Here is a 26,767-nt window from a genome sequence, read left to right as displayed (position 1 = left end):
TAGTAGTAGTAGTAGTAGTAGTAGTAGTGGTGGTAGCAGTAGTAGTAGTAGTAGTAGTAGTAGTAGTAGTAGTAGTAGTAGTAGTAGTAGTAGTAGTAGTAGTAGTAGTAGTAGTAGTAGTAGTAGTAGTAGTAGTAGTAGTAGTAGTAGTAGTACCACCACCACCACCACCAGCAGGAAGGTTTGTTTCTATTTTTTGGTCATTGTTATTTTGTTAATTGCTGTAGTTTTTGCTCTGGTTCTGTTTACTAATTTCAATATAATTAACCCTAGCAGCGGGATGGCCTAAAGACTATGGAACTAAAAATAATCGATAGATCTTTATAAAATCATAAGTTCACAATATCTGGTCTGTATTCACGTATTATTTGTACTACTGTTGGGGTCATGAATTATTGTGATCCCTGCGACTGTGCTCATGAAGGCCATAAATATTCACTCTCTCACGCTCAAACGTCATTCAATACGTACATGATTTTCCAGGTTGTTCTGTTTTACGCACACACGCTCCCCCCCCTACCCCCCTCCCCACACACACACACACACGCACACACAACTTCATATCCGAGTCGTGTTTAATGGACTCCACCAGCATCAAGCGTTCCGTCTCTCCTTTTTTTTTTTCGTTTGCCTTCCTGTCTGGGTTGCAATATGAGGCAGTGGGAACCGTTCATGACCTGACACACATGCACACTCTCTCTCTCTCTCTCTCTCTCTCTCTCTCTCTCTCTCTCTCTCTCTCTCTCTCTCTCTCTCTCTCTCTCTCTCTCTCTCTCTCTCTCTCTCTCTCTCTCTCTCTCTGGCTCTCTCTCTCTAAACACCACTCTCTCTCACTTTTTGTCTACTCCTCTCTCTCTCTCTCTCTCTCTCTCTCTCTCTCTCTCTCTCTCTCTCTCTCTCTCTCTCTCTCAAAATAATGGTCATAATTCTCCCTATGAACGGATATTGCATGGTTTCGCGTTAGTCCTCCATCGTCTTGTGTGGGTAAGGTTGATGCATCGTGCGCCGCTCTCTCCTCACCTTGTTTGTTCTCCTCCCCGCCGTGACGCATGCTGCCTTCCCTTCGTTATTGCCTCCCGTCGCTGGTCCATGCCGCCACCATTCGTACAGCCGGGCCGCACCACCTAACCGTCCGTCCACCAGCCAGGCCCGGCCACCCGACGTCACTGCGCGCGGGTCGTCAGGAAAACTAACAATGTGAAGATTTGACTTTTTTTTTTTTTTTATATATATAGGAAAAGTATCAAGACACTCTCCATCCGGAATTATTGATCTCTCTTTTGGTCACTCATCTCTACTTTTTTTTTTTTTTAGTAACAGTGATTAGCGGACTTTTTTATTTTTCTTGCCCGTGAGTTGCTGCTGCTCCTTATGTAAAAAATAAATAAATAAAAAAGAGAGGGTAAAGGCAGCACTTCAAAGCAAAAAACAAAAACAAAAGCTAGCAAAAAATAAAACAAAAACAAAAGGAAAATAGAAAAACGCCAAACACTCTTCCTTTAAAAGTAAATAGAAAAGGGGCCAAACGAGAGATCAATTCAGGCTGGAGGGCTGCCCTGGTACTCCAATGATTGACTGACACTCATTACTTGTGGCCCGATGTGTCGAAAATGCCAACTTGTATTTCGTTATTTATCAAAATATTCCACGTAAAAAAAGTAGATGTATGATTTATGTATTCATGCTTCAATCTAAGAAAATACATTTGCATTAATAAAGTGAAACCTTTTTTTTTGTCTCCCTTGTAGCTTGTTCTCGGTCTTTGGGGTCGGTGAGCACAAGCCGAGGTGTTAAATGCCTTTTCAAACCCAAATCAGAAAACCAATTCATATGTAAATCGTCGATATTATTGCAACTCGTTATTATTGGCGAGGGAGTAAAATTGTTCACTTGGCAATAACATGTTCGTTTTTTGCAGATTACAAGATGGTGCCCAATTACCACCAGTAGAGTGAAGCCTTGACCCGCTGCTGCACTGCTCGTCACAGATACACGTCCGGAAGATCGAGTTTTAGGTAAGTCACACATCTTTCCACCAGTCTCTCCTGTATTTGCGTAGTAGAGTTTATTGATTTGTATGAACCTCCCTCAAATCAACTCCACAAAACTTGAAGACAACAAAGTGACCAGTCCTGTAAGCAAGGTCCCTTTAACACTTGAATCATTTATTGGGTTCGGCTTTTGATTGCTGTTATGATAAATGTGAATAAAGGGAGTAGGTCCGTCATTCAGCAACAAATTCTTATACAAAGCCAACAACAACAATAGGAATAAAACAGTAACCTCAATTTTTTGCATCACAGTCGACTACCAAAGGTCTAAAAAATACGAGTAACTAGATAAGTGAACCTTGCTGCTAATGCTACAAAAGCGATGGAGTAATGTTTATCGGTTTCCCCCTCCTCCTCCCTCCACATTCGTCAGTCACGCCGAAATCTTGCCTGGCGGAGAGCTCAGCCGTGCGAGCCCTGCAACACTGAAGCGAGCCATTCCTTTCTTCCGGAGAACTGGTCACCTTTACCCGAAGAGCGCCAGACACGCTCGGTGCTGGTGTTGGTGGAGAGAGAGAGAGAGAGAGAGAGAGAGAGAGAGAGAGAGAGAGAGAGAGAGAGAGAGAGAGAGAGAGAGAGAGAGAGGAGAAGAGAGAAGAGAGGAGAAGAGAAGAGAAGAGAAGAGAAGAGAAGAGAAGAGAAGAGAAGAGAGATAAACAGACACAAAGAGAGAGAGAGAGAGAGAGAGAGAGAGAGAGAGAGAGAGAGAGAGAGAGAGAGAGAGAGAGAGAGAGAGAGAGAGAGAGAGAGAGAGAGAAAGGGGGCAATATCTGGCCATCTGACATCTTTCTCGCTGAGTTGATAAACTGGAATCTCTCTTATTGGTGCCACGGACGAGTGGGAGACGCGGCGGAGAGGAAGTGAAGCGACATTTTATTGAGGCACGGAAAGGAAGGACGAGGCTTTGGCTGTAGCATTTCGGGGAAGCTTAACATTTGCTATCTGATGAGAGTATTCAGGTGTATTTTCAACGTCATGTGGAGCATCTGTGAAGCCAGCTAAGTATATATGGATTACCAATCATTAAAAAGGGTAAAGGGAGAAGAAGAAGAAGAAAAAATAAGAAAAGCATTGAATTGAGCTTTCGTGTGTTTACTCTCTCAAACAAGTCGATAGCTTCGTCAATAGTCAATAACTGGGCTCCTGAGAGGAACTTGTGACGAGCGAACTTACGAAACGAACGCCCTACCGGTCTTCAGACTCCCTGTGACATTCATACGCCATACACTGAAACTTTTGTATAATAATTTCCATGCACTAGGCAACAAAGAGCATTTAAGATCTGAAACGGCAAAGTTAAAGGGGGAATGTTCTGTTAATATACGGAAGGGATTGACAGAGGCGTGGGAACTAAAGAAACGAAAAGTAATGGATATAGGAACTTAGAGAATAACGAGGAGATGACCTTAACCGGAGCTCGAGGCAAGGGGCTGGCTGTACTGTAGGGTCGTATTATTAGACATTACGCCGCCCAAGAACACATATATTTGACAAATCTTTCGTAGGAGTTGTGGGCTTTTCCAGTAGTTGTATGACCCTGGTGTTAGTTTGACCCTTCTTCTGTACCATGAACCTAAGGAAACACTCATTAGAACTCGACTGACCCCCTCTTTGACCTTTAGAAATTGTTAATGTGAGAAGGGATAGTGTCTTATAATACCATCCACAGTGAAGGTCATATTCTTAACCATTTCGGCGCCCAAGCTCACTTACTGGACAAGTCTTTCATAGTAGTGTTGGGCATTTTCAGGGGTAGTCTTATGACCCTGGTGGTAGTTTGATCCTTCCCCTGCACCATGAAGCTAAAGAAACACTCATTAGAACCCGACTGATCTACTTTTTGGCCTTTGAAAATAGTTGATGTGAGAGATTGAAACGTCTGAGAATTCCTACCCAGGTTCCAGACTCCGCCTTCAAAGCTCCCCGCGACTTGAACGGGATGAAAAGCGGTGAAACAGAACACCCGGGAAAGTGAGGGATGAGGATGTTGTAGGTTGAGTGTGCTGCCAGGCTTAACTCTTCACTACCTGTCGGTGTGTGTGTGTGGGGGGGGGACGGCTCAGGTAATAGCTACGCAGCCACTTACCTCTAGACTCCTATTCTTTTTTTTTTTTTTAATCAAGGGCATAGTACGAAGAGGAAGTGGGTTAGTGGTGAAGGTACAGGTGGGGGAATAGGAAAGACAGGAGTGTACAGTTCGCCCCTACACACACATTCTTACCCGTCACCTCCACCCTCGCGACCTTCACCCAGCAGTTACATACAGGACCCCCATCGATCGTCACTCAACCTAACCTGTCGCTTTCCTTCCATCCACCTTCCTTCCTTTCTTCTGTAGCTATCTCGTCCATTACTCTGCTTCCTCTGTTCTTTCACTTCCGTATCGTTCATGTTCTCCTTCGTTCACTATTCTGCTTCCTCTTCTTTCGTTTCTGTTTCGTCCTATATTTTGTTCCTTGTTCTTTCCTATCTATCATCACATTTCATTCGCCATTTGCTCTCTCGATTCGCTTACATACGATAGTCTTCTTTTGTCATACGTTGATTGTCGAAGCAAGACCAGCAATTCATTTTTTCCGCGGGGTGTGACTTTTCCGAACGGCACCAAACAACATCGTGCGTGGAATTACGTATAAGAATGGAGAGTGGACTGATTGAAATAGTTTAGCTGGAACTTAGAGGCGTGAATGACGAACTAATGAGAATGGCTCTTTTCAAATGGCGCATGAATGAGAGAGAGAGAGAGAGAGAGAGAGAGAGAGAGAGAGAGAGAGAGAGAGAGAGAGAGAGAGAGAGAGAGAGAGAGAGAGAGAGAGAGAGAGAGAGAGAGAGAGAGAGAGAGAGAGAGAGAGAGAGAGAGAGAGAGAGAGAGAGAGAGAGAGAGAAAGGCCCCCACACTGTCCCTGAAGTAACGAGACGCTTGTAGGCTCCCTCTGCTAATGATTCCCCTCGAAATTAGTGTGTGATTTGCCCTCGTTAGCTTTCGTGGAAGGAGGAAAAAGTCTTTCTCTCTCTCTCTCTCTCTCTGAGCCTTTGTCCTTCCCCTTCCCTCTCTCCCCCTTCCCCCCCTTCCTCCTTCCCCCGCCCGCTCCTCCTAGTTAGACTTCCTCTCATCTCGCCCGGAGGTTGCAACATTGCCTTCCCCTCCAGGAAATGAATCCCGAAAATGGAACGAACGCGGGATGACATCTGATATGGGAGTCAGAATAGGAACGAAATCTAAGGAAGAGAAAATACTACTTACTGGAGTTGGGCACGGAATTAGTTGTCTGCTGAATTGGTCTTAGAAGAATCACAGACTTTAGTGAGACGAGAGAGGTGTGTTAGAAAGACTGGTTTGAGCTGAAGCTTATTTTCGACATTCTGTATGAAGGGAAAGATATCGAACACAAGAATTAGCTATTTGACAGTCAAGGTGAAGGCGCCAGACATGTATCAAGTCATTGAGAAAATAGTCGGTTATGGTTCCAGAAATGAGAAGCTGTTCTGTTTATGCGGAAGTCCAGATGCATCGATTACCAGTAAGTTTCGAAAAGAATGATAATAAAAAAAACAGCTGTGATTTCAGAGGCGAAAAGAGGTTGCGCTACGACTGCTATATGTGCTGTCCACAATAACCCCGAAAATAAGCTCCTCCCACTTCCCCGTTAAGCACATTTCTTTTTTTTATTAATTTCCATTCTTTTATAAAACCCAGCGACAAACGATGTATCTGGACCTACCCATAAACAAAACAGTTCCTCAATGAGACAAACATAAAAACTTCGGTTGAAACTATCATTAGCCAATTCACGAGTAAGCCACGCCCCTTCTCCGACTCAGGCTGCATGTGATGGGTGGATGCTGGGAGCTGGAAAGGTTCAGTCTTGTTGGTAGGTTTTATTATTTTAAGAAGTTTTATATGCATCTCTTCCTTTTTTTTAACATTTATGAATTTGAACACCGATCTTGAGTGTTCGACGCCATATAACTACAGTATATGCGGCGCCACGATTCATATTATAACCCAGTAAATTAATAAATCAATCAGTCTTGTTGGTTACTGCAGCGCTGGCTCGGACGGGGTATGAGAAGTAATCACATATTCGCTCAATGTTCAGCAGAAGGTTGTGAAAGAGGTGGAACAAGTTAGTAATAATCCACAAACAAATTAAGGCATCTTCCAGTCGGGTTATCGTGAAAAAAGTATATCAGTCGTAGCACAACCTTTCCTCGCCTCAGAAACGACAGATTTGTGTGTGTGTGTGTGTGTGTGTGTGTGTGTGTGTGTGTGTGTGTGTGCCAATACGATAGACAAATTCAAAAAAAGATTAGCATGGATAGTGATGTTAGATGTTTTTTTTACGTAAACACCTAAAGCGCCGGTAGGCTCTCTTAAGGGGCCTGGATGGTAGTCGGCCCCAGCCCGTCATGGCGCAGGCAAGTGCTTATAGTGGCGCCATCTTCTCTTGGCTCATGCTGCCCCCCGGAACTCGTTCTTGATTCACTTGGACGGTTTCCTTTAGAGTCCGGGTTGATGGGTGGTCTTCAGGACAGCATGTGGGTAGTTTTAAGCCACTCGGCGGTGACTGAAAAATCCGAGGTGGTAGCGTGGGGATTCGAACCCGTGTCGTCCATCACGCGGTGAATGTGGGCCCAGCACGCTACCCCTCAGCCACCTCCCTTGCATATGCCTACTGGCCTCTTGCAGATTCCTTATGTTCTTATTTACTTCCCCTCTTTTATAAACTCAGCGACAAACGATTTATCTGGAATTACCTATAAACAAAACAGTTCCTCACCGAGACAAACGTAAAGGTTAAAACATACATGAAAACTGAAGTTGAAAATATGATACCTGCCTGGCGCTAGGGAGTTTAGGTTCATTAGGAAGTGGAATCTCAGGAAGGTGGCAAGGGCGAGGGATGAGGCGGCAGCGAAGGGCCGACAGGGACAGCGGTCAACCCCCGCACACTCTTGATGGCTCGCAAATCGTACTAATCATGGCATCACTTATGTCAGGGAGGAGAGGCGTTAATTTGTGATTGTCTCTCTCTCTCTCTCTCTCTCTCTCTCTCTCTCTCTCTCTCTCTCTCTCTCTCTCTTTTCATCTGTCTATCTCCTCATCCTCTAATCAGAGAGAGAGAGAGAGAGAGAGAGTTACATTGCCAACAAACAGTATGCTTTTCTATGTAAATCTCTCTCTCTCTCTCTCTCTCTCTCTCTCTCTCTCTCTCTCTCTCTCTCTCTCGTTATCATTTGTTTATCTTCTCATCCTCTAATCATGTTTTCCTACACCACTTTATTTTTCCCTCGCCCTTTTCATCCATTCGAGTTGGATCTTTCCCCTGTTATTTATTTAGTCCTCCTCCTCCTCCTCCTCCTCCTCCTCCTCATCATCATCATCATCATCATCATCATCATCATCATATTCCTCCGTCCCCGTTTTATACATCCACAGAACTTTGTCCTTCCCCCCGTCCCCACGTGGAGGCCCCCGCCACGGTGCGGATACAGCCGTGCCATCAGGAGCCCCCCGCTGCATTGGGTGTCAGGTGGCTCAGTTAATTACCTGAGAGGTGAAGCGGGAAGAGAGAGAGAGAGAGAGAGAGAGAGAGAGAGAGAGAGAGAGAGAGAGAGAGAGAGAGAGAGAGAGAGAGAGAGAGAGAGAGAGAGAGAGAGAGAGAGAGAGAGAGAGAGAGATATTGCCAAACAAACAGTAAGCCGCCTGACAGACAGAGGCTGACTGACAAAGAGAAAGACAGACAGACACACAGACGGACGGACGGGCGCACACAGAAAGAAAAAGAAGACACAGTTCCAAAGGAAACCTTGTTTGCTTCAATGAAAATGTAATCATGGCTTCGCTTATCGAATTTAATGGCCTCGAGGTCATGACCGCGGCCGTCGATAATGTCTCCTTGGGCTCCTGAGTCAGAACCAAATGTTGTCCTCTCCTCTTGTGTGCTACAAATGTTTAATTTCCATGGTCTGAGTATATTGAAGATTTCAGTACAGCACTCCTCAGTGGCTGTCTTGGCATGGTAAAGTCCCATTTTTAAGATATAAAATGATAAAGCGGGCAATGAAAATCTCAGTGGTGATATGTCTGCGGTGCTGAGGCGCTGTGGTGTGGTGGCGGCGTCTCCAGCTCCATAACAGAGGAGTGAGGACGCGTCCAGGCGTGGCGGGTGTCGGGCAGAGTTGGGGATTAAGTCTTTATGGAGCGTCTGGCAGCAATATTAAAGCCAATTACCTTGGTCCGCAAATAGCGCTAATGATAATTATATTTATAAATTCGAAGCAATTAATGAATAAACGAACCCATTAAGATTTAAGGTTTCACCTGACTAAAACCGCGGAATGAGTTGATGACTCAGAAACGTGTGTGTGTGTATATATATATATATATATATATATATATATATATATATATATATATATATATATATATATATATATATATATATAGATAGATAGATAGATAGATAGATAGATAGATAGATAGATAGATAGATAGATATAGATAGATAGATAGATAGATAGATAGATAGATAGATAGATAGATAGATAGACAGATCATTTGTGTTAGGTGGGTGTCCCCTAGGTTTGCTCCACTCAAAGTTGTCTCGCACAGAAACAACCCTATAAGCTGGATCGACGTCCGGGAAGCGTGCCACGTGCCAAAAGATAGATAGATACAGACATACAGACATATAGATATAGATATATAGACGTAGATGTATGGATATATATTAAGTTCACTGTAGAGCACCACAGCGCTGGGTTGACATTCCTGGTTTATAGTGTTATCATCTCCCTGGACACGAGTAGATTGCGTTGCCGCTGCCTTTGCAGAAGGCCAAAGATTTGCAGCGGTTTCCGTACTTTGCTTAAGGGTTTTGAAACTATAGTTTAATGACGTGTGTGATCATCCTTCCCTTCTAGGAGTGAGACGCAGACACAAGATAATCTTGAGGTGAGCTGATGATTAAAAGTAAATGCCTTCAAAGAACCACATGATATTACTGTAGTAACTGTGCTTATACCAATAATTGCATCAAAGGGCGAAGTAAGGACTCAACAACCTCGCCATGTGACGCACTTGGCGAAAACCTGCTGCTCATGGTAGATCTGCTCAGGACGACCCTAGGAGACAATCAAGGGACGCCCACAAATCTCTTGGAGCGATCAAGTCTTTATGCAGATCTTGCCGCACCCAACACCGCCACCACCAGTCCAGCCCTCCCCGTTACCTCGGCATGATCCTTATCAACGCAACCACCATCGACGACGGTTTTTATTTGCTCAAAAATATCCCAACAAGCACTACCGAAAAATCCGATCATTGCTTACCGCCACCACCACCACCGCCACCACCGCAGCCACCACCACCACCACCACTGCCGCCACCACCACCACCACTGCCGCCACCACCACCACCACCACTGCCGCCACCACCACCACCACTGCCGCCACCACTATCTACACTCCAAAAATGAAACCCGTCAAATCATCAACAACAACAACAACACTTCCCTCGCCATCACCACCCCAAATAACCATTCTTCTGCCACCACCACCACCACCTTTGCCACCACTACCAATACGACCACTCCCACCACCACTATTACCACCACCACCACCACCACTATTACCACCACCACCACCACCACCACCACTATTACCACCACCACCACCACCACTACCACTACCAATACGACCACTACCACCACCACCGTCACCACCTTCACCACCACCACCACCACCTTCACCACCACCACCACCACCTTCACCACCACCACCACCACCTTCACCACCACCTTCACCACCACGCCTGCATTGAGCTACTGTAATCAAATACTTAATAGCTGGGTAAATCCTTGCCCTCCCTCGGCCCCATCTCGCCCCGGCCATCCAGCAGCCCCTCCCCCTCCTCCCCCCTCCCCCCTCACCTCCGGAGCAGCCAGGAATAGCTCGCCTCCCTTATTAAACAAAGGAAGGGCGGCAGGTCACGGCAGGGTGTGTGTGCAGGGCCTCACTCTCCCTGCCAAACCAGCGCGATCTTTTTTTTTTTTGGGGGGGGGGGGGGCATTATCAGTATTTTTTGGCCTTATATTTATTACTGTGTTATTATTATTATTATTATTATTATTATTATTATTATTATTATTATTATTATCATTATTATTATTATTATTGCTTCTGTTTTCATTATATCATTGTTTTCATTATTATTATTATTAGTAGTAGTAGTAGTAGTGTTATTGTTGTTGTTAGTCCTGTTGCAGCTGTTGTTGTTGTTGTTGTTTGCTTGTTGTTATTCTCATCATTTCCTATAGTAGCAGCAGCAGCAGCGATGACAACAACAACAACAACGACCGGAACAGCAGCAGCAGCAACAACAACAACAGCTGTAACAACAACAGCAGAAGCGAAAGTAGAAGCAGCAGCAACAGGCAGTAGTAGTAGTAGTAGTAGTAATAGTAGTAGTAGTAGTAGTAGTAGTAGTAGTAGTAGTAGTAGTAGTAGTAGTAGTAGTGGTAGGAGTAGTAGTATTTGTAGTAGTAGTGGTAGTGGTAGTAGTAGTAGTGGTAGTAGTAGTAGTGATAGTGGTAGTAGTAGTAGTGGTAATGATAGTGGTAGTGGGAGTAGTAGTAGTAGTAGTAGTAGTAGTAGGAGGAGGAGGAGGAGTGTTATTGATGTTGTTGTTGTTGTTGTCGACGTATCACCAACAATATGAGTATCAGCATTTATAATGATGTCAATTTATTGTTATTAGGAAGAGTTCCCTGAAACTATCCGTTTGGGCGCTTCATATTTTGACGTTACATGACACACACACACACACACACACACACACACACACACACACGGGGTTTGCCTACTCGAGTCCGCCGTGCCCCCAATAGCCTGGTTCGTCGTGTCCTCCGTCGTATTGATGTCGCGAGGCAGGTGGCTTATTGCGCAACTTTTACAAAACTACGACACACAGCGATATTGTGATTCGGGAGGAAGAAAAAGCAACATTGTGAGGCGGAAAGGATTGGAGGAAAGAAAAGTCGAATGATAATAATGACCATGACGATGATGATGATAACAGAAAGAAGAGTAATCACAATGACTGGTCTTCAGAAATACCGAACGAAGGAGAGTCTAGACGAATACTATTGAAGAAAATGGGAACAGGAAGAAGCAACATTGTGAGAAGGAAAGAAAGGGGATAAGGAAAAGTGAATGAGAAGGATACATGAAACAACAAGAACGACGGCGACTATTTTACGAGATAATGCCAAGGAAGGAGAGTTGAGGCGAAGACTATTGAAGAAAACGGGAAACGGGAAGAAGCAACATTGTGAGAAGGAAAGAAAGGGGATGAGGAAAGGCGAATGAGAAGGATTCATTGAACAACAACAACGACGGCGACTATTTTACGATATAATGCCAAAGAAGGAGAGTTGAGGCGAAGACTATTGTAGAAAACGAGCAGCAGGAAGAAGCGGAGGGATTTAGACAGAAAAAGAGAAGAATCTAAGCCGGAGGAGAAAGAGGATGATGTGAACAGAAAGAACGATGATGGTGACTGAGTCCAGACATAACGAAGGAAGGAAATACAAGACGAAAATTGAAGAAAGTGAGCAAGAAGAAGCGGCAACCTTGAGAGAAAGAAGGAACGAAAAGGCGCAGAAAGAGGATGACAGCAGAGCAACGACGAGCTTTTTTTTTACAGTAAAGGAAGTATCTTAAAGGAAAAAAAAAGCCCCTTAAGAAACAGAATTAATGGGCCAGAGAAGAGAGTCAAGTGTTAATATTCCCCTCTAAAAAAAGCTCAAGTCGTAGGCAGGAAGGAATACAGACGAGAGAAAGCTGTTCCAGAGTTTACCAGCGAGAGGGAGGGAGGAAGAAGGGAAGAAAAATGAAAAGTGTTCCCTGTAATTATTATTGATCGAATTCCTCCAGCACAGGCTCCTCCACCGCACTCCTCCCCTCCACGAACTTCATACGCCTACAAGTTGAGAACCGCCGGGCATTACTCGTGTCAGTTAGGATTAGGGGTTTATAATTAGCTGCTGACCTACCTCTGCTGTGTGTGTGTGTGTGTGTGTGTGTGTGTGTGTGTGGGCGAAGGTGCCGCACCATTCACCCTTCCGCCACCATGGAAGGCTCACGTAGGTCTCTCTCTCGTGTCCTGCACAGCCAAGCATAAGATATTACATATAACGTAAATAAGAGGGAGAGAGAGGGGGGGCGTAGCGAGCTAATCTGAGGAGAGTGATGGGGTGATGTGACAGTAGCGCGGCTCTGGGGTTTGTGTTGCCTCATGAAGTGGAGATTGAAGTTTTAATAATTGTCCGATAAATGCCTGTCAAGTTTCTGCCATTCCGTCAAATATAATTATTACTTTTTTTTACAGCTAAGGAGACAGTTCAAGGGCGTAAAGAAAAAAAAAAAAAGGCCCGCTACTCACTGCTCCCGAACAGAGGTCAAAGGAGTGTCCGCTCACATTGTTGTCATGAATATTTCTCGTTTTGTGTTTGGTCATTGCACTGTTTCACTTTCCTGTGCTCTTACTGTCCAAAGAACCTAATAAACGTAGAAGAACCACATAATAGCATAATCAGGCAATATCAAAACCATAAAAAAATACCCGCAAAACGCTCTTAAAATTAGAAAAAGGAAAGGAAGCAGCATAAAAAAAAACACCTGCAACACGCTGTTAAATTACAAGAAAAAAGGGAAGGGGAGAAAGCAGCCGGACGACACTGATCAAATTTAGTTCGAGGGGAAGCAAATAAGACACAACGGAAACAAAATCTCGCGCCGTGAAAAAACGTGACAAAACTGGAACCGCCGCGTGATGTCGTACTCGGAGGCCCCTTAAACACGCGGCATCAAAGCGAAGCACGGCGTAAATAAATGACCCGTGACACTGAATTTTACCGCCTGAAGTGACGGAACTTAATTAACGCTGCAGCAGTCCATTTACGGGATATCGAACCCACGTCACCCGCAAATCTGCCAGCCATCAGCCACGAAAAAAGACACACTGGTACGTCAAACAAGGCCGTCGTAGTCGTAGTAGTAGTAGTAGTGGTAGTAGTAGTAGTAGTAGTAGTAGTAGTAGTAGTAGTAGTAGTAGTGGTAGAAGTGGTGGTAATAGAAGCAATGGTAGCAAAAACAGCAGAGAAAAGGAAACTTGAACTTGATCGCACAGGAAACTCCATCGCTGGATAAGATGAGGGGAGTCACTTTAGGTCAAGGAAAAAAAAGAGGGGGGCAGTAAGTGGAAGGGTGAGGTATGAGAGAGAGAGAGAGAGAGAGAGAGAGAGAGATTGCATTTCTTATTTTCTCTCTCTCTCTCTCTCTCATCACTTTCCTTTTCATACAGTTCCGTAGCTTTGAGGAGGTGAGGGTCGGTTGGTGGAGCTGCCTCAGTTGAACGGGGAAGCTAAGGGCTCTGGCTATATAAACCCTCGCCTCTCCTCCCCGTTTAATTAAGGCTAAAGTTAATTAATCCCTCTAGACTCCATTATGCATTAAACGCCGATAATAAATAGGCTTTTGCGTCATTTCACTTGTGTACGTGTTTTTTTTATTTTAGTTTTATGGAGTTTCATTTTTTATAACTTTTTTCCCGTTCTCAAAATTGTCTTTCTTTTCTCTCCGCTCTTCGTTCCTTTTTTCTTCCTTATTTCTTACCTTTCTTATTTACTCTATTCCCTCCCTTCCCTTTCTTTCTTTCCTCCTTCTTTCCTTCCTTCCTTCTCCTCCCTTCTTTTCTTTCCTTCTTCCTTCCTTCCCTCCTTCCTTCCTTCCTTCCTTCCTTCCTTTCTTCCTTCTTTCCATTCCTCCTTCCTTCCTTCCTTCCTTTCTTCCTTCCTTCCTTCCTTCTTTCCATTCCTCCTTCCTTCCTTCCTTCCTTCCTTCCTTCCTTTCTTCCTTTCCTCCTTCCTTTCTTCCTTTCGTCGTCTTTCTTTGTCTCTACCTTCTTTTTCTCCTCCTCCTCCAGCTCTTCCCCTTCCTCCTCCTCCTCCAGCTCTTCCCCTTCCTCCTCCTCCTCTAGCTCTTCCCTTTCCTCCTCCTCCTCCTCCTCCTCCCAGTCGTATTCCTCCCACGTCTCCTATTACTTGTCCTCCTCCGCCTCCTCCTCCTCCTTTTCTTCCTACTCATCTTCCTACCACGTCTCCTGTTACTCCTCCATCTCCTTCTCCTCCTCCTCGGTCTCCAATTACTACTACTACTTCTCTTCCTCCTCCTAATCCTAATCCTTATCCTCATTTCCTTTTTCATTTCTCTCTTCCTTCCGCTCCTTCCCATTCCTTTATTATTTCCTCATCCTCAGTGTCTTGTTCCTTAGTGTTTCCAATCTATCGGCCTGAGACTCCCTGCCCCTTGTTTCGAGCATCTGAGGTTCTAGCCGCGGTCTGTATTTGGTGGACCGTTCTTGAAAACTTCCCAAACAGTCGGTGGAGCCAATAGATTGCTCGCTATGCCCACCTGATCCTCGCCACGCTTCCCTTATGTCATACAGCTTCATATTCTTAAACCCTTCGGAGCTTAGGTTGGTATTCTTAGACGACCCTGCCTCTCACATCAACAATTTCCAAAGGCCAAAAAAGGAGGTTAATCGAGTTCTAATGAGTGTTCTTTTAGGTTCGCGGTACAGAAGAAGGCTCAGACTACCACCAGGGTCATAAAAGTACCCCTGGAAATGCCATAAACTCCCACGAAAGACTAGTAAATTACGTGTTCTTGGGCGCAGAAATGTTTTAAAATATGGCCCTTACACACCTACAGATTTTGACAAGGCTTTCGTGGAAGTTGTTAGCATTTCCATGGGTTGTTTTATGAGCCAATAATCTTCCAAATATGTCGAGGCCGGACTGGGTCGTAGGTCCTTTCTCCCTCTGTTGCCACATTAGTCCCAACACCTATCTCTTCCTCTCATATGTAAGCTATAGGTAACATATGAGAGGAAAAAATAGGTGTTGGGATTGTGTGGCAGAGCAGAGGGGAGAAATGGACCCGCCAACGCCAAAACGGACTCGACAATTTGGTTTCACTAGTGGGAGTTTGACATGACTTCTGCACCATGAACGAGCCCGACTAGCTAATGTCCGTTGTGGCCTTTGGAAATAGGTGTTGTGAGAGCCGAAAGCGTCTGGTAACACGGGCCCATATCGTCACCCTCATAAAATAATCGCCAAAGTCATTTTTCAGCGATTTCCTGGTTTTTGTCTACATCAATTTTTCAACATGTGACGCCCAATTTTGTAGAGTTGCCTTCGACATTCAGGGTTTGAGTGTCCTAGAATTGGCCTCTTCATTTCTGCCTAAACCCTAAGCCAAATGAGATAATGACAGTTCTTTTCTGATTTCCTGTAAAGTAGAAAATAATGACTTAGGCGGTTTGTTTACGAAGGTGACGATATGGCGTTGTTGGGGATATGTCGAAGCTGAGCGTTAACAGTGTCATGTCTCTCTAATTCTGAACTCTTTTCTTTCACTCAAATTTGCTCCTCGTTTTTGGTTCCTTCACTTATTCATTCGTTTTTCCCTCTACTTTTGCCGTTTCTTTTCCCTCGTTTTTGTTGTTGTTGTTGTTGTTGTTGTTGTTGTTGTTGTTGCTGTTGTTCGTCGTCTTCTTTTTCTTCTTCTTTTTCTTCGTCTTCTTCTTTGTCTTTTTCGTCTTCTTTTTCTTCTTTTTCTTCTTTTTTATCTTTTATTTTTTTCTTCTTTTTATTTTTCTTTCTTTTTTCTTCTTTTTCTTCTTCTTCTTCTTCTATATTCTTATGATCGCTTTCTTCCTTTCAAGACCCTACAAAGCAGTGGTTTTCACTCGTTAAAGGCCGAGGACCACCAACCCAATCAAAAAAATGTCGTGGACCATTTCAGTTTTGAGTTAGTATAAATTAAGCACATACAAGCATTTTGGTTTGAAATATATTTATTCACTGATTGACCTCTTCGGGCCACCTCTTTTTGATTTTTTTGAGAGCAGCGCGTGCGCTTTTTTTTATTATTTTTTTTTTTTTTTTGTGCCCGCTGCCTCTCAAAGCAGAATTTCGAGAAATTATATAAAATGATAGCAACCATTTTACGAGTTTTGTATGTAGGTGCACGGCAGCTGCAAGGAGTCAACAGGATAATTAAATGGCTCGGCACTTCGACTCGCTCAGTGAATCTTGAATATTCAAAATAGAATAAATTAATTTAGAAATTGAAACTGACTCGAAATGCTACTCAGCAGTTACAAATTAATGATTGCCAATATATTTTTTTAGATAGAAATAATAATATAAAATGAATGGCCAATTATTTATTTTGATTGAATTGTTCGTACCGAATTTTAAATAAATGTATAATAATATACATTCATTTTTACAGTTTATTACCAAATACAGAGGACGTCTTGTGGACCACCCGAAAAGTCACCATTGACCGCCAGTTGAGAACCACCGCTATGTAGGGAGTCATTTCTTTGGCTACTGCTTCTTTGCTTTCTTAAGAAATGGTTATAATATTTTCATGAAAGTTTTTGAAAATTACGAAAAGTAAAAAATAAGTAAAACAAAACTATAAGGGAATTTTACTAAAGTGAATAAATTACATTTTTTACAGCAAGGGAGACAGTTCAAATGCATAACAGAGAGAGAGAGAGAGAGAGAGAGAGAGAGAGAGAGAGAGAGAGAGAGAGAGAGAGAGAGAGAGAGAGAGAGAGAGAGAGAAAACATGCTCACAAGTCACCGTCTCCATTTCAAGGACAAAGTTTCTAAAGCATAGCCAATTTAGGTTGTAGATATGTCTCGATACTCCCCTTTTCAACGCCTTCAAGTCGACGGAGGAAGGATATACAGACGAAGGAAGTTTGCTAGTGAAAATTATGAAGAATGACGATGCTGTTTATTAAATCTTGCATTAGAGAATTGGACACTAGGGAAAAGCTAGGGTAGAAAGTTGTGTGCAGCGAGGCCGTGAAATTCCTCCCGAAATTGACCTCTCTTTCGGCCACCTCTTTTGATTCTTTTTTGTAGGAGCAGCGAGTAGCGGCCTTTTTTTTTTATTATTACTTTCTTATTTTGAGCCTTTGAGCTGCCTCCTTTGTTGTAAAAAAAAAGAAGAAGAAGGAGAGGCGGAGAAGGGAGGAGGGTTGAGGTCTGAGAGGATAACGCGGGAAAGAATACCGCTGATCACTTGGCTTAGCGTTGTCTTTGCTCACCTACCCACCTGGCGATGTCATTCTTGCAGGTGTGTCGCCCAGATGTGGTCAGACGGCACCCACCCACACGGCTTCTCCCACGCCCCAGCCCTCGACCGCCTGTGCATCCACTCAAGGTAAAATACAATGCAGCGATAGTAGTAGTAGTAGTAGTAGCAGTAGTAGTAGTAGTAGTAGTAGAAGTAGCAGTAGTAGTAGTAATAGTAGTAGTCGTAGTTGCAGCAGCAGAAGCAGTAGTTGTAGAGACGCTGAAACCCATGTAACTTCCTACTATTCCCAAGAAATAACCTTCCACCCCCTCGCAGACTGGGCTGCGTGCTGGCGGGCGGCTTGCGAAAAGGACGCGAGGGTGGCGCCCTGCCTTCAGCCTCAGAGGTGTCCGCGGAGGCAGCCGTCTTCGTGGCCGTGAGTTACTTAGCCTTCGTGTCCAAACATTGCCTTAAACATTGCTAAATCTAAACATTGCTTTAGAGGGATTTTTTAGTATAGACAAGGGGGGGAGGAGTAATGAGAGAGGACATCTAGCTCATAATACAACCAGGCAACTTAGAAGTAATTATAGGGGAGTAACAGAGGGCGGGCTAAGAATCTTCTATACTAACAGCAGGAGCCTCAGAAACAAGATAGACTTACTAAGGGGTGAAGCTTGTTCAGAAAATTTTGACATAATAGCGATCACTGAGACATGGATAGACACTGCCAATAGAAATTTTAGATCGGAATTTGAAATAACGAGTTATCAGATGTTTCACAAAGACAGAAGGTCCAGAAAGGGAGGTGGAGTTGCGCTATATGGTAAAGACTCACTTAAATGTTTTGTTAACAACTCAGTCAAAACTAACATGGATTCAGAATCAGTTTGGGTGGACATTTACAAAGGGAAAGAAAAACTAACTCTATGAGTTATGTACAGGCCACCGAACCTTAACAGGCAGGACATGAGTATATTACTACAGGAGATTGGCAGGGCGAGTAGGAGTAAAAATGTCTGCGTAATGGGGGACTTTGATTATAGGAATATAGACTGGGAAGACCTAGTGGGTGACCTGGAAGCCGAGGACTTTCTTGAAGTTATACAAGATAATTTCCTTAACCAGGTAGTTACTGAGCCTACCAGAGGAGATAACATATTAGACTTAGTCCTAACTAATAATGGAAACTTGCTACATGAGCTGGAGGTGGGCGGAGAGTTAGGAAATAGTGACCACAGAACGGTTCGTTTTAGCTTAGACTGGGCGGTAACCCGCGAACCAAACCCAGTGTTAGTGCCAGATTTTAGAAGAGCAAATTACGAGGGGCTTCGAAGACATCTTGAAGGGGTAAACTGGGATAATTTAGGGATTCATGAGGGCCGGAACTGTGGGTTGGAGAGCCAGGAGAACCAGGTATAAATGTCTTACAATAATTTAGTTAGAATAATAGTAGAGGGGCAAGTACAGCATATACCACAGCGAACACTTAGAAAAGTAAACAATGACCCTAAGTGGATGACTCGTGGACTAAAACACGAGATAGGGTTAGAGAAGGGAATTTATCAGAAAATAAAGAATGGTGAAACACATCTCAGGGGCCGGTATGTCGAACTATCTAGATTAGTGAAGAAAAACACCAGGATAGCAAAAAGGAATTATGAGATCAAAGTAGCAAATGAGGCGAAAAGTAATCCTAAGGCCTTCTTTCAGATAAGCTTAAGAAGAATAAGTCGCCAGGTCCTGACGGGATATTTCCGAGGGTATTAAAGGAATTAGGTGATGTACTCAGTGACCCACTCCACTAACCGACATCTTTAAGATGTCGGTAAAAACTGGTTATGTGCCCAGCCTATGGAAAGTAGCTAATGTGACGCCGATTTTCAAAAAGGGGGACAGGTCAGCTGCTTCAAACTATGGCCCAATTAGCTTAACATCGGTTATAGGCAAGATGCTGGAGTCCATAATAGCCAGGAACATTCGGGAGCATCTAGAGAAACATAGCCTAATACACGACTCGCAGCATAGGTTCACTAAAGGTAGGTCATGCCTCACCAATCTCTTGTCCTTCTACAATAAAGTATTTGAGGCGGTAGACAGAGATGAAAATTATGATGTAATCTATCTTGATTTTAGTAAAGCGTTTGACAAAGTTCCTCACCAACGACTGTTGCTTAAATTACAGGCTCACGGAGTAGAGGGTAAAGTTTTGAACTGGGTCAAGGCGTGGCTTAGCAATAGGAAGCAAAGAGTGCAAATCAATAGTAAAAGATCTGACTGGGGATGTGTTACGAGTGGGGTCCCACAAGGTTCGGTATTAGGTCCACTTTTGTTTATTATTTATATCAATGACTTAGATACAGGAATTAGTAGTCATGTCAGTAAGTTTGCAGATGATACCAAGATCGGTAGAGTAATTGAGTCGGATCAGGACGCAAGTATTCTCCAGGATGAACTAAACAGATTGTATGACTGGGCGGATAAATGGCAGATGGAGTTCAATGTAGGGAAGTGCAGTATTCTGAGTGTAGGTAGGAACAACCCCTCTCATAACTATTGGTTTAAATGACACTCTCATAAGCAGGTCTGGGTGCGAGAGAGATTTAGGGGTCTTAGTGAGCTCTGATCTCCGTCCAAGGGCACAATGCATTCAAGCTAGAAATCGAGCAAATAGGGTACTGGGATTTATTTCAAGGAGTGTAAGCAACAGAAGCGCCGAAGTCTTCCTCAAACTATATTTAGCATTAGTTAGACCTCATCTTGACTATGCGGTTCAGTTCTGGTCACCTTACTATAGAATGGGTATCAAAATGTTAGAATCAGTGCAGAGGAGGATGACTAAGATGATTCAGGGGTTGAGAAACTTGCCATACGAGGAAAGACTCAAACAGTTAAACTTGCATTCTCTAGAAAGGCGAAGAGTGCGTGGAGACATGATAAAGGTTTATAAATGGATGAAGGGCTTTAATAAGGGGTATATTCATAAGGTTTTGTTGGTAAGAGAACCGGGTAGGACACGAAGTAATGGGTTTAAACTGGATAAATTCAAATTCAACAGGGACATAGGCAAAAATTGGTTTACTAACAGGGTTGTGGATGAGTGTAATAGGCTTAGCAGTCATGTGGTGAATGCCAATACAATTGTCACATTCAAAAATAGATTAGATAAATTCATGGACAGCGATATTAGGTGGGGTTAGATACACAGGAGCTTAGGTTCAAAGGAGCTGCCTTGTACAGGCCTACCGGCCTCTTGCAGACTCCTGCGTTCTTATGTTCTTATGTTCTTATAAACCTCCGTGTCCAAACATTCCCTTATAAGCCTTCGTGTCCAAACATTCCCTTATAAGCCTTCGTGTCCAAACATTGCTATATAAGCCTCCGTGTCCAAACATTGCTATATAAGCCTCCGTGTCCAAACATTGCTATATAAGCCTTCGTGTCCAAACATTGCTATATAAGCCTCCGTGTCCAAACATTGCTATATAAGCCTTCGTGTCCAAACATTCCCTTATAAGCCTTCGTGTCCAAACATTGATATATAAGCCTCCGTGTCCAAACATTGCTATATAAGCCTTCGTGTCCAAACATTCCCTTATAAGCCTTCGTGTCCAAACATTGATATATAAGCCTCCGTGTCCAAACATTGCTATATAAGCCTCCGTGTCCAAACATTGATATATAAGCCTCCGTGTCCAAACATTGACTTATAAGCCTCCGTGTCCAAACATTGACTTATAAGCCTCCGTGTCCAAACATTGATATATAAGCCCTCGTGTCCAAACATTGATATATAAGCCCTCGTGTCCAAACATTGATATATAAGCCCTCGTGTCCAAACATTGATATATAAGCCCTCGTGTCCAAACATTGATATATAAGCCCTCGTGTCCAAACATTGATATATAAGCCTCCGTGTCCAAACATTGATATATAAGCCCTCGTGTCCAAACATTGATATATAAGCCTCCGTGTCCAAACATTGATATATAAGCCCTCGTGTCCAAACATTGATATATAAGCCCTCGTGTCCAAACATTGATATATAAGCCCTCGTGTCCAAACATTGATATATAAGCCCTCGTGTCCAAACATTGATATATAAGCCCTCGTGTCCAAACATTGATATATAAGCCCTCGTGTCCAAACATTGATATATAAGCCCTCGTGTCCAAACATTGATATATAAGCCCTCGTGTCCAAACATTGATATATAAGCCCTCGTGTCCAAACATTGATATATAAGCCTCCGTGTCCAAACATTGCCTTATAGGCCTTCGTGACCAAACATTGCCTTATAAGCCTTCGTGACCAAACATTGCCTTATAAGCTTTCGTGTCCAAACATTACCTTATAAGCCTTCGTGTCCAAACATTACCTCATAAGCCTTCGTGTCCAAATATTGCCTTATAACCTTTCGTGTCCAAACATTGCCTTATAAGCCTTCGTGTCCAAACATTGCGATATAAGCCTTTGTGTCCAAACATTGCCTTATAACCTTTCGTGTCCAAACATTGCGATATAAGCCTTCGTGTCCAAACATTGCCTTATAAGCCTTCGTGTCCAAACATTGCGATATAAGCCTTTGTGTCCAAACATTGCCTTATAACCTTTCGTGTCCAAACATTGCCTTATAAGCCTTCGTGTCCAAACATTGCGATATAAGCCTTTGTGTCCAAACATTGCCTTATAACCTTTCGTGTCCAAACATTGCGATATAAGCCTTCGTGTCCAAACATTGCCTTATAAGCCTTTGTGTCCAAACATTGCCTTATAACCTTTCGTGTCCAAACATTGCGATATAAGCCTTCGTGTCCAAACATTGCCTTATAAGCCTTCGTGTCCAAACATTGCTTTATAAGCCTCCGTGTCCAAACATTGCTTTATAAGCCTTCGTGTCCAAACATTGCTTTATAAGCCTTCGTGTCCAAACATTGCGATATAAGCCTTCGTGTCCAAACATTGCTTTATAAGCCTTCGTGTCCAAACATTGCTTTATAAGCCTTCGTGTCCAAACATTGCTATATAAGCCTTCGTGTCCAAACATTGCTTTATAAGCCTTCGTGTCCAAACATTGCGATATAAGCCTTCGTGTCCAAACATTGATATATAAGCCTCCGTGTCCAAACATTGACTTATAAGCCTTCGTGTCCAAACATTGACTTATAAGCCTCCGTGTCCAAACATTGCTTTATAAGCCTTCGTGTCCAAACATTGCTTTATAAGCCTTCGTGTCCAAACATTGCTTTATAAGCCTCCGTGTCCAAACATTGCTTTATAAGCCTCCGTGTCCAAACATTGCTTTATAAGCCTTCGTGTCCAAACATTGACTTATAAGCCTCCGTGTCCAAACATTGACTTATAAGCCTCCGTGTCCAAACATTGACTTATAAGCCTTCGTGTCCAAACATTGACTTATAAGCCTCCGTGTCCAAACATTGACTTATAAGCCTTCGTGTCCAAACATTGACTTATAAGCCTTCGTGTCCAAACATTGCTTTATAAGCCTTCGTGTCCAAACATTGTTTTATAAGGCTCCGTGTCCAAACATTGCTATATAAGCCTCCGTGTCCAAACATTGATAGTGATGTTAGGTGGGGTTAGGTTCACAGGAGTTGTCTTGTATAGGCCTACCGGCCTCTTGTAGAATCCTTATGTTCTTATATTCTTATAAACCTTCATGTTCAGACATTGCTATTTTTTTCATGTGCTCCCTATAGCGCCGGTAGGCTCTCTTGAGGGGCCTGGTGGATGTCCCCCCCCCCCCCCCCTCCCTGTTAATAGTACAGGCGAATCCGAAATGGCTACCGTGACATATGAGCATTCGTGTCCAACGATAACCTCAGACCTTGCTATCATTTCCGACTGCGGTAAGGGGAACCTCGTGTCCTTCAATGCCTCAGAAACTCAATTTATCTACCTATCAACTCGAAATAATCATCCAAACACCTATTCTCGATTCTTCGACAACACTCAGCTGTCCTTTCCGGCCGTTCTCTCTCCGCTGTGGTACGCGGTCACTGTTCTTCCCCTAAACCTATCAACAGTGGTGTTCCACAGGGCTCTGTCCTATCACCCACTTTCTTCCTGTTATTCATCAATGATCTTCCTTCCATAACAAACTGTCCTATCCATTCATACGCTGACGACTCCATTCTGCATTATTCAACTTCTTTCAACATAAGACCTCCTGAACAGGTATTACAAGACTCCAGACTGGAGGCTGCAGAACGCTTAACCTCAGACCTTGCTATCATTTCTGATTGGGGTAAAAGGAACCTTGTGTCCTTCAATGCCTCAAAAATCCAATTTCTCCACCTGTCAACTCGACACAATCTTCCAAACACCTATTCCCTATTCTTCGATAACACTCAACTGTCACCTTCTTCAACACCTTCTTCTACACTTAACATCCTCGGCCTGTCTTTAACTCAAAATCTTAACTAGAAACTTCACATTTCTCTTACTAAATCAGCTTCCTCGAGGTTGGGCGTTCTGTATCGTCTCCGCCAGTTCTTCTCCCCCGCACAGATGCTGTCCATATACAGGGGCCTTGTCCGCCCTCGTATAGAGTATGCATCTCATATGTTGGGGGATTCCACACATACAGCCCTTTTGGACAGGGCAGAGTCTAAGGCTTTTCATCTCATCAACTCCCCTTCTCTCACTGACAGTCTTCAACCTCTCAAATTCCGCCGCAGTGTTGCTTCTCCTCCTATCTTCTACCGATACCTTTACGCTTCTGAATTTTCTAACTTTGCTAACCTCTTGCTCACTCCTATACTGTCCATATCCTTTATGCAAGAGTTAACCAGCGTCTTCATTCCTTTTTCCATTCTACTGGTAAACTCTGGAACAGCTTTCCTTTATCTGTATATCCTCTTGCCTATGTTTTGACCTCTTTCAAGAGAGGAGTATCAAGACACCTCTTCTCCCGAAATTGATCTCTCTTTTGGCCTCTTGTTCTATATTTCTATTGCTGGAGCAGCGCTTGGCGGGCTTTTTTTATTACCACTTTGTTTTAGCGCCCTTGAGTTGTTTCCTTGCTGTAAAAAAAAAAATTGCATCACCGTCCTAATGCTCAAGATTTTTAAGTCTTCGAATCTCCCTTCTGAAATATTTTTTTGATATTCATATTGACATCTAGTCGGCGCCTTCATGGTGTGTGTAAAGGTTAGCATGCTTAGCTAGGAATCTGCCCCGGGTTCGAACCCTATCCGGGGCAGTCGGCACCCAACTCCCTCCCTCTTGAGCTGGTCGATAAGTGGGTACCTGGGGAAGCCTGGGGAAAGTAAACTATGGTAACCCGGATGTCATACTGGCCTTGTGTCCCTGCATAATGGGTCTTGCCCACCACAGGGTCAAGGGCTGAGGTGACGGAGATGAGTACCGACGCAGCGCACAGCTATAGCATGTCCCCAGTTTTACCTTTCCTTCAGCACCCATCCGTCCCGCCGTCACTCTGCTATCATCTCTCCTTCTCTGTCTGTCACTACACACGCTTCCTTAGAGACCATTCGCGCCATTCTCAACAACCATTAGGAATTCAATTAAGTTCAGTAGTTAGTAGAACGGCGAAGCTCTATGATAAAAATTGACTAGATATGTGGGTCACTGGTTTGCCAAATAAGAAAGAGCAGGATATAAATGCAATACGTCGCATGAGTCCAGTAGTGGTTGGAATGGCGAAGCAAATATTATAGAAAACTAATGAAATAGGTAATTGCGTTTGTGCGAAATAAACACAGCAGATATTTAATACAATACATATCCCACAGGTTCAGTATTAGTTGGAATGACGAAGCTAAAGCAAAACAAATAGAAGAATACCTGATTGTTTTTACGAATTGCAAAAATAGGTTATTAATGCGACAGTCCGCGTGTGCGCGTGAATATAATGAGGTATACTTTAGCAGGTGTCACCAGCGATTGGGTCACAGGGCCCACGAAGCTTGAGCTATTCTTTCAATTATCATAAATTACCTGTGTTTCTCTGGGACAAGTAACATTTACACTGCAATACAATGAAACATTATTGTTAATAAAAATGTAGCTGATCATTCTCGTTGTTTTATTTATTTGTAAACGAGAGAAAATAAATGCCGTGCGGAAGCTTATCCTCATCAAAAATCGTTCTTGCATGAAAGCCCTGCGAAATCAAGCAGAAATGGGCTCTTTAAAAAATTCTATTTACATTACAATATTTACTGAGTACCTGCGGCGGGTGTATCACCTTTGACCTGCCCACGCTCCTGGTAGTGGCAGGCATCCACCCAAAGTCTTGGTCCATCTCACACAACAAGCAGCAGATAGATGAGGGCGGAGTATGATACGCTGGAAGCGGAATTTCTCCTGGCAGTCCTAGTTTTGGTGGGGAGGGGTTTGTCGCGATGCCTGCTGGCGCCCTAATGTTTTTGATAAATTTCGCCGAAGGCGACACTGATGCATCTAAAGCAGGTACTCAGCATATAATGTAATGTAAAAAAAAAATAATAATAATAATCTCATTTCTGCTTGATTTCGCAGGACTTTCATGCAAGAACGATTTTGGATGAGGAGAGGCTGCCGGACAACACTTATATTTTCTCTCGTTTACCAACAAGTAAAACAACGAGAATGATCAGCTACATTTTCATTAACAGTAGTGTCACTTATTATATTGAAGTGTAATTGTTACAAGCCCCAGAGAAACACAGATAATTTACGATAATTGAAAGAATAGCTCAAGCTTCGTGGGCCCCGTGACCCTATACCCGCTAGTTGGCAACTCTGGAATATTCCTTATACAATATACATTCAGTCTCCCTCTTGCCTGACCACTTGACGAACGCCAGCCCCGCCCCCCGGTAAGTCTTCCTCTGCCGCAGGTCATCGTGGTGTTCTACGCGGCCATCATCGTACTGCTGCTCGGCACCAACATGCGAAGCCCCAAACACACGTCCTCCCGCCCGCCGCGCCCCCCTCGCCCCCCTCGCCCCTCCAAGCCTCGCCACCAGCTTGTCTTGAACCCACGGGACGGCTCCGTTTCCACCCAGCACACGCCCAAGAAGAGGAAGGATTCGAGCCCCAACAACCTGCAGGGAGTCCAGAATGTGTGAAGGGAACTTGGAGGTCAACATCGATTTACTTTGCATTCAGTTTATCTTCATATTTTACAAACGCCAGGCGCCATCGTTTGAACAGAGTCACGTGAATGTAAAGTCCATGCTATTTTGTGTTGTAATAATAATCTGTACGCAATTATTGATACCTCTCTTATGATGCAACATCCTACTGCTACTTTCTATGTGAGGGGAATTCTTGGCTGTTTATTTGACTCATCCATTAGACAGAATATCATGAACAATATTTTTGCAGCCGTAAGAGATTCATATGCATGCGATTCAAAGTTTTTTTTCCCCGCCTATAGCGCCGGTAGGCCTTCTTCAGGAGCCAGATGGTCGGCCTAATCCCGTCATGGCGCTGGCAATTTTTGTAAATGTTTAAGAAAAAATCAAATATTCACTACAGAACAAGCCATGTTGTAATTCTTGATTTATTGCAGCAAT

General features: G+C 43.6%; 1 protein-coding gene across 3 annotated transcripts in view; it reads left to right on the top strand.

Annotated features, from left to right (window-relative positions):
* Nucleotides 1–26,462, top strand: part of LOC126980678 (uncharacterized) — a 56,376-nt gene extending 29,914 nt beyond the window's left edge. For all 3 annotated transcript variants that reach the window (XM_050830806.1, XM_050830807.1, XM_050830808.1), the window contains exons 2-5: nt 1,919–2,015; nt 17,280–17,366; nt 17,556–17,655; nt 26,087–26,462. In XM_050830806.1, the coding sequence (XP_050686763.1) occupies nt 17,293–17,366; nt 17,556–17,655; nt 26,087–26,317 (405 nt within the window). In that variant the 5' untranslated portion in view covers nt 1,919–2,015; nt 17,280–17,292 and the 3' untranslated portion in view covers nt 26,318–26,462. The remainder of the gene's footprint in view (nt 1–1,918; nt 2,016–17,279; nt 17,367–17,555; nt 17,656–26,086) is intronic.
* The last annotated feature ends 305 nt before the right edge of the window (nt 26,463–26,767 follow it).

Source organism: Eriocheir sinensis, chromosome 45 (genome assembly GCF_024679095.1).
Source record: "Eriocheir sinensis breed Jianghai 21 chromosome 45, ASM2467909v1, whole genome shotgun sequence".
Taxonomy (NCBI): Eukaryota; Metazoa; Arthropoda; class Malacostraca; order Decapoda; family Varunidae; genus Eriocheir; species Eriocheir sinensis.
This window is presented reverse-complemented; position numbering and strand designations above follow the sequence as displayed.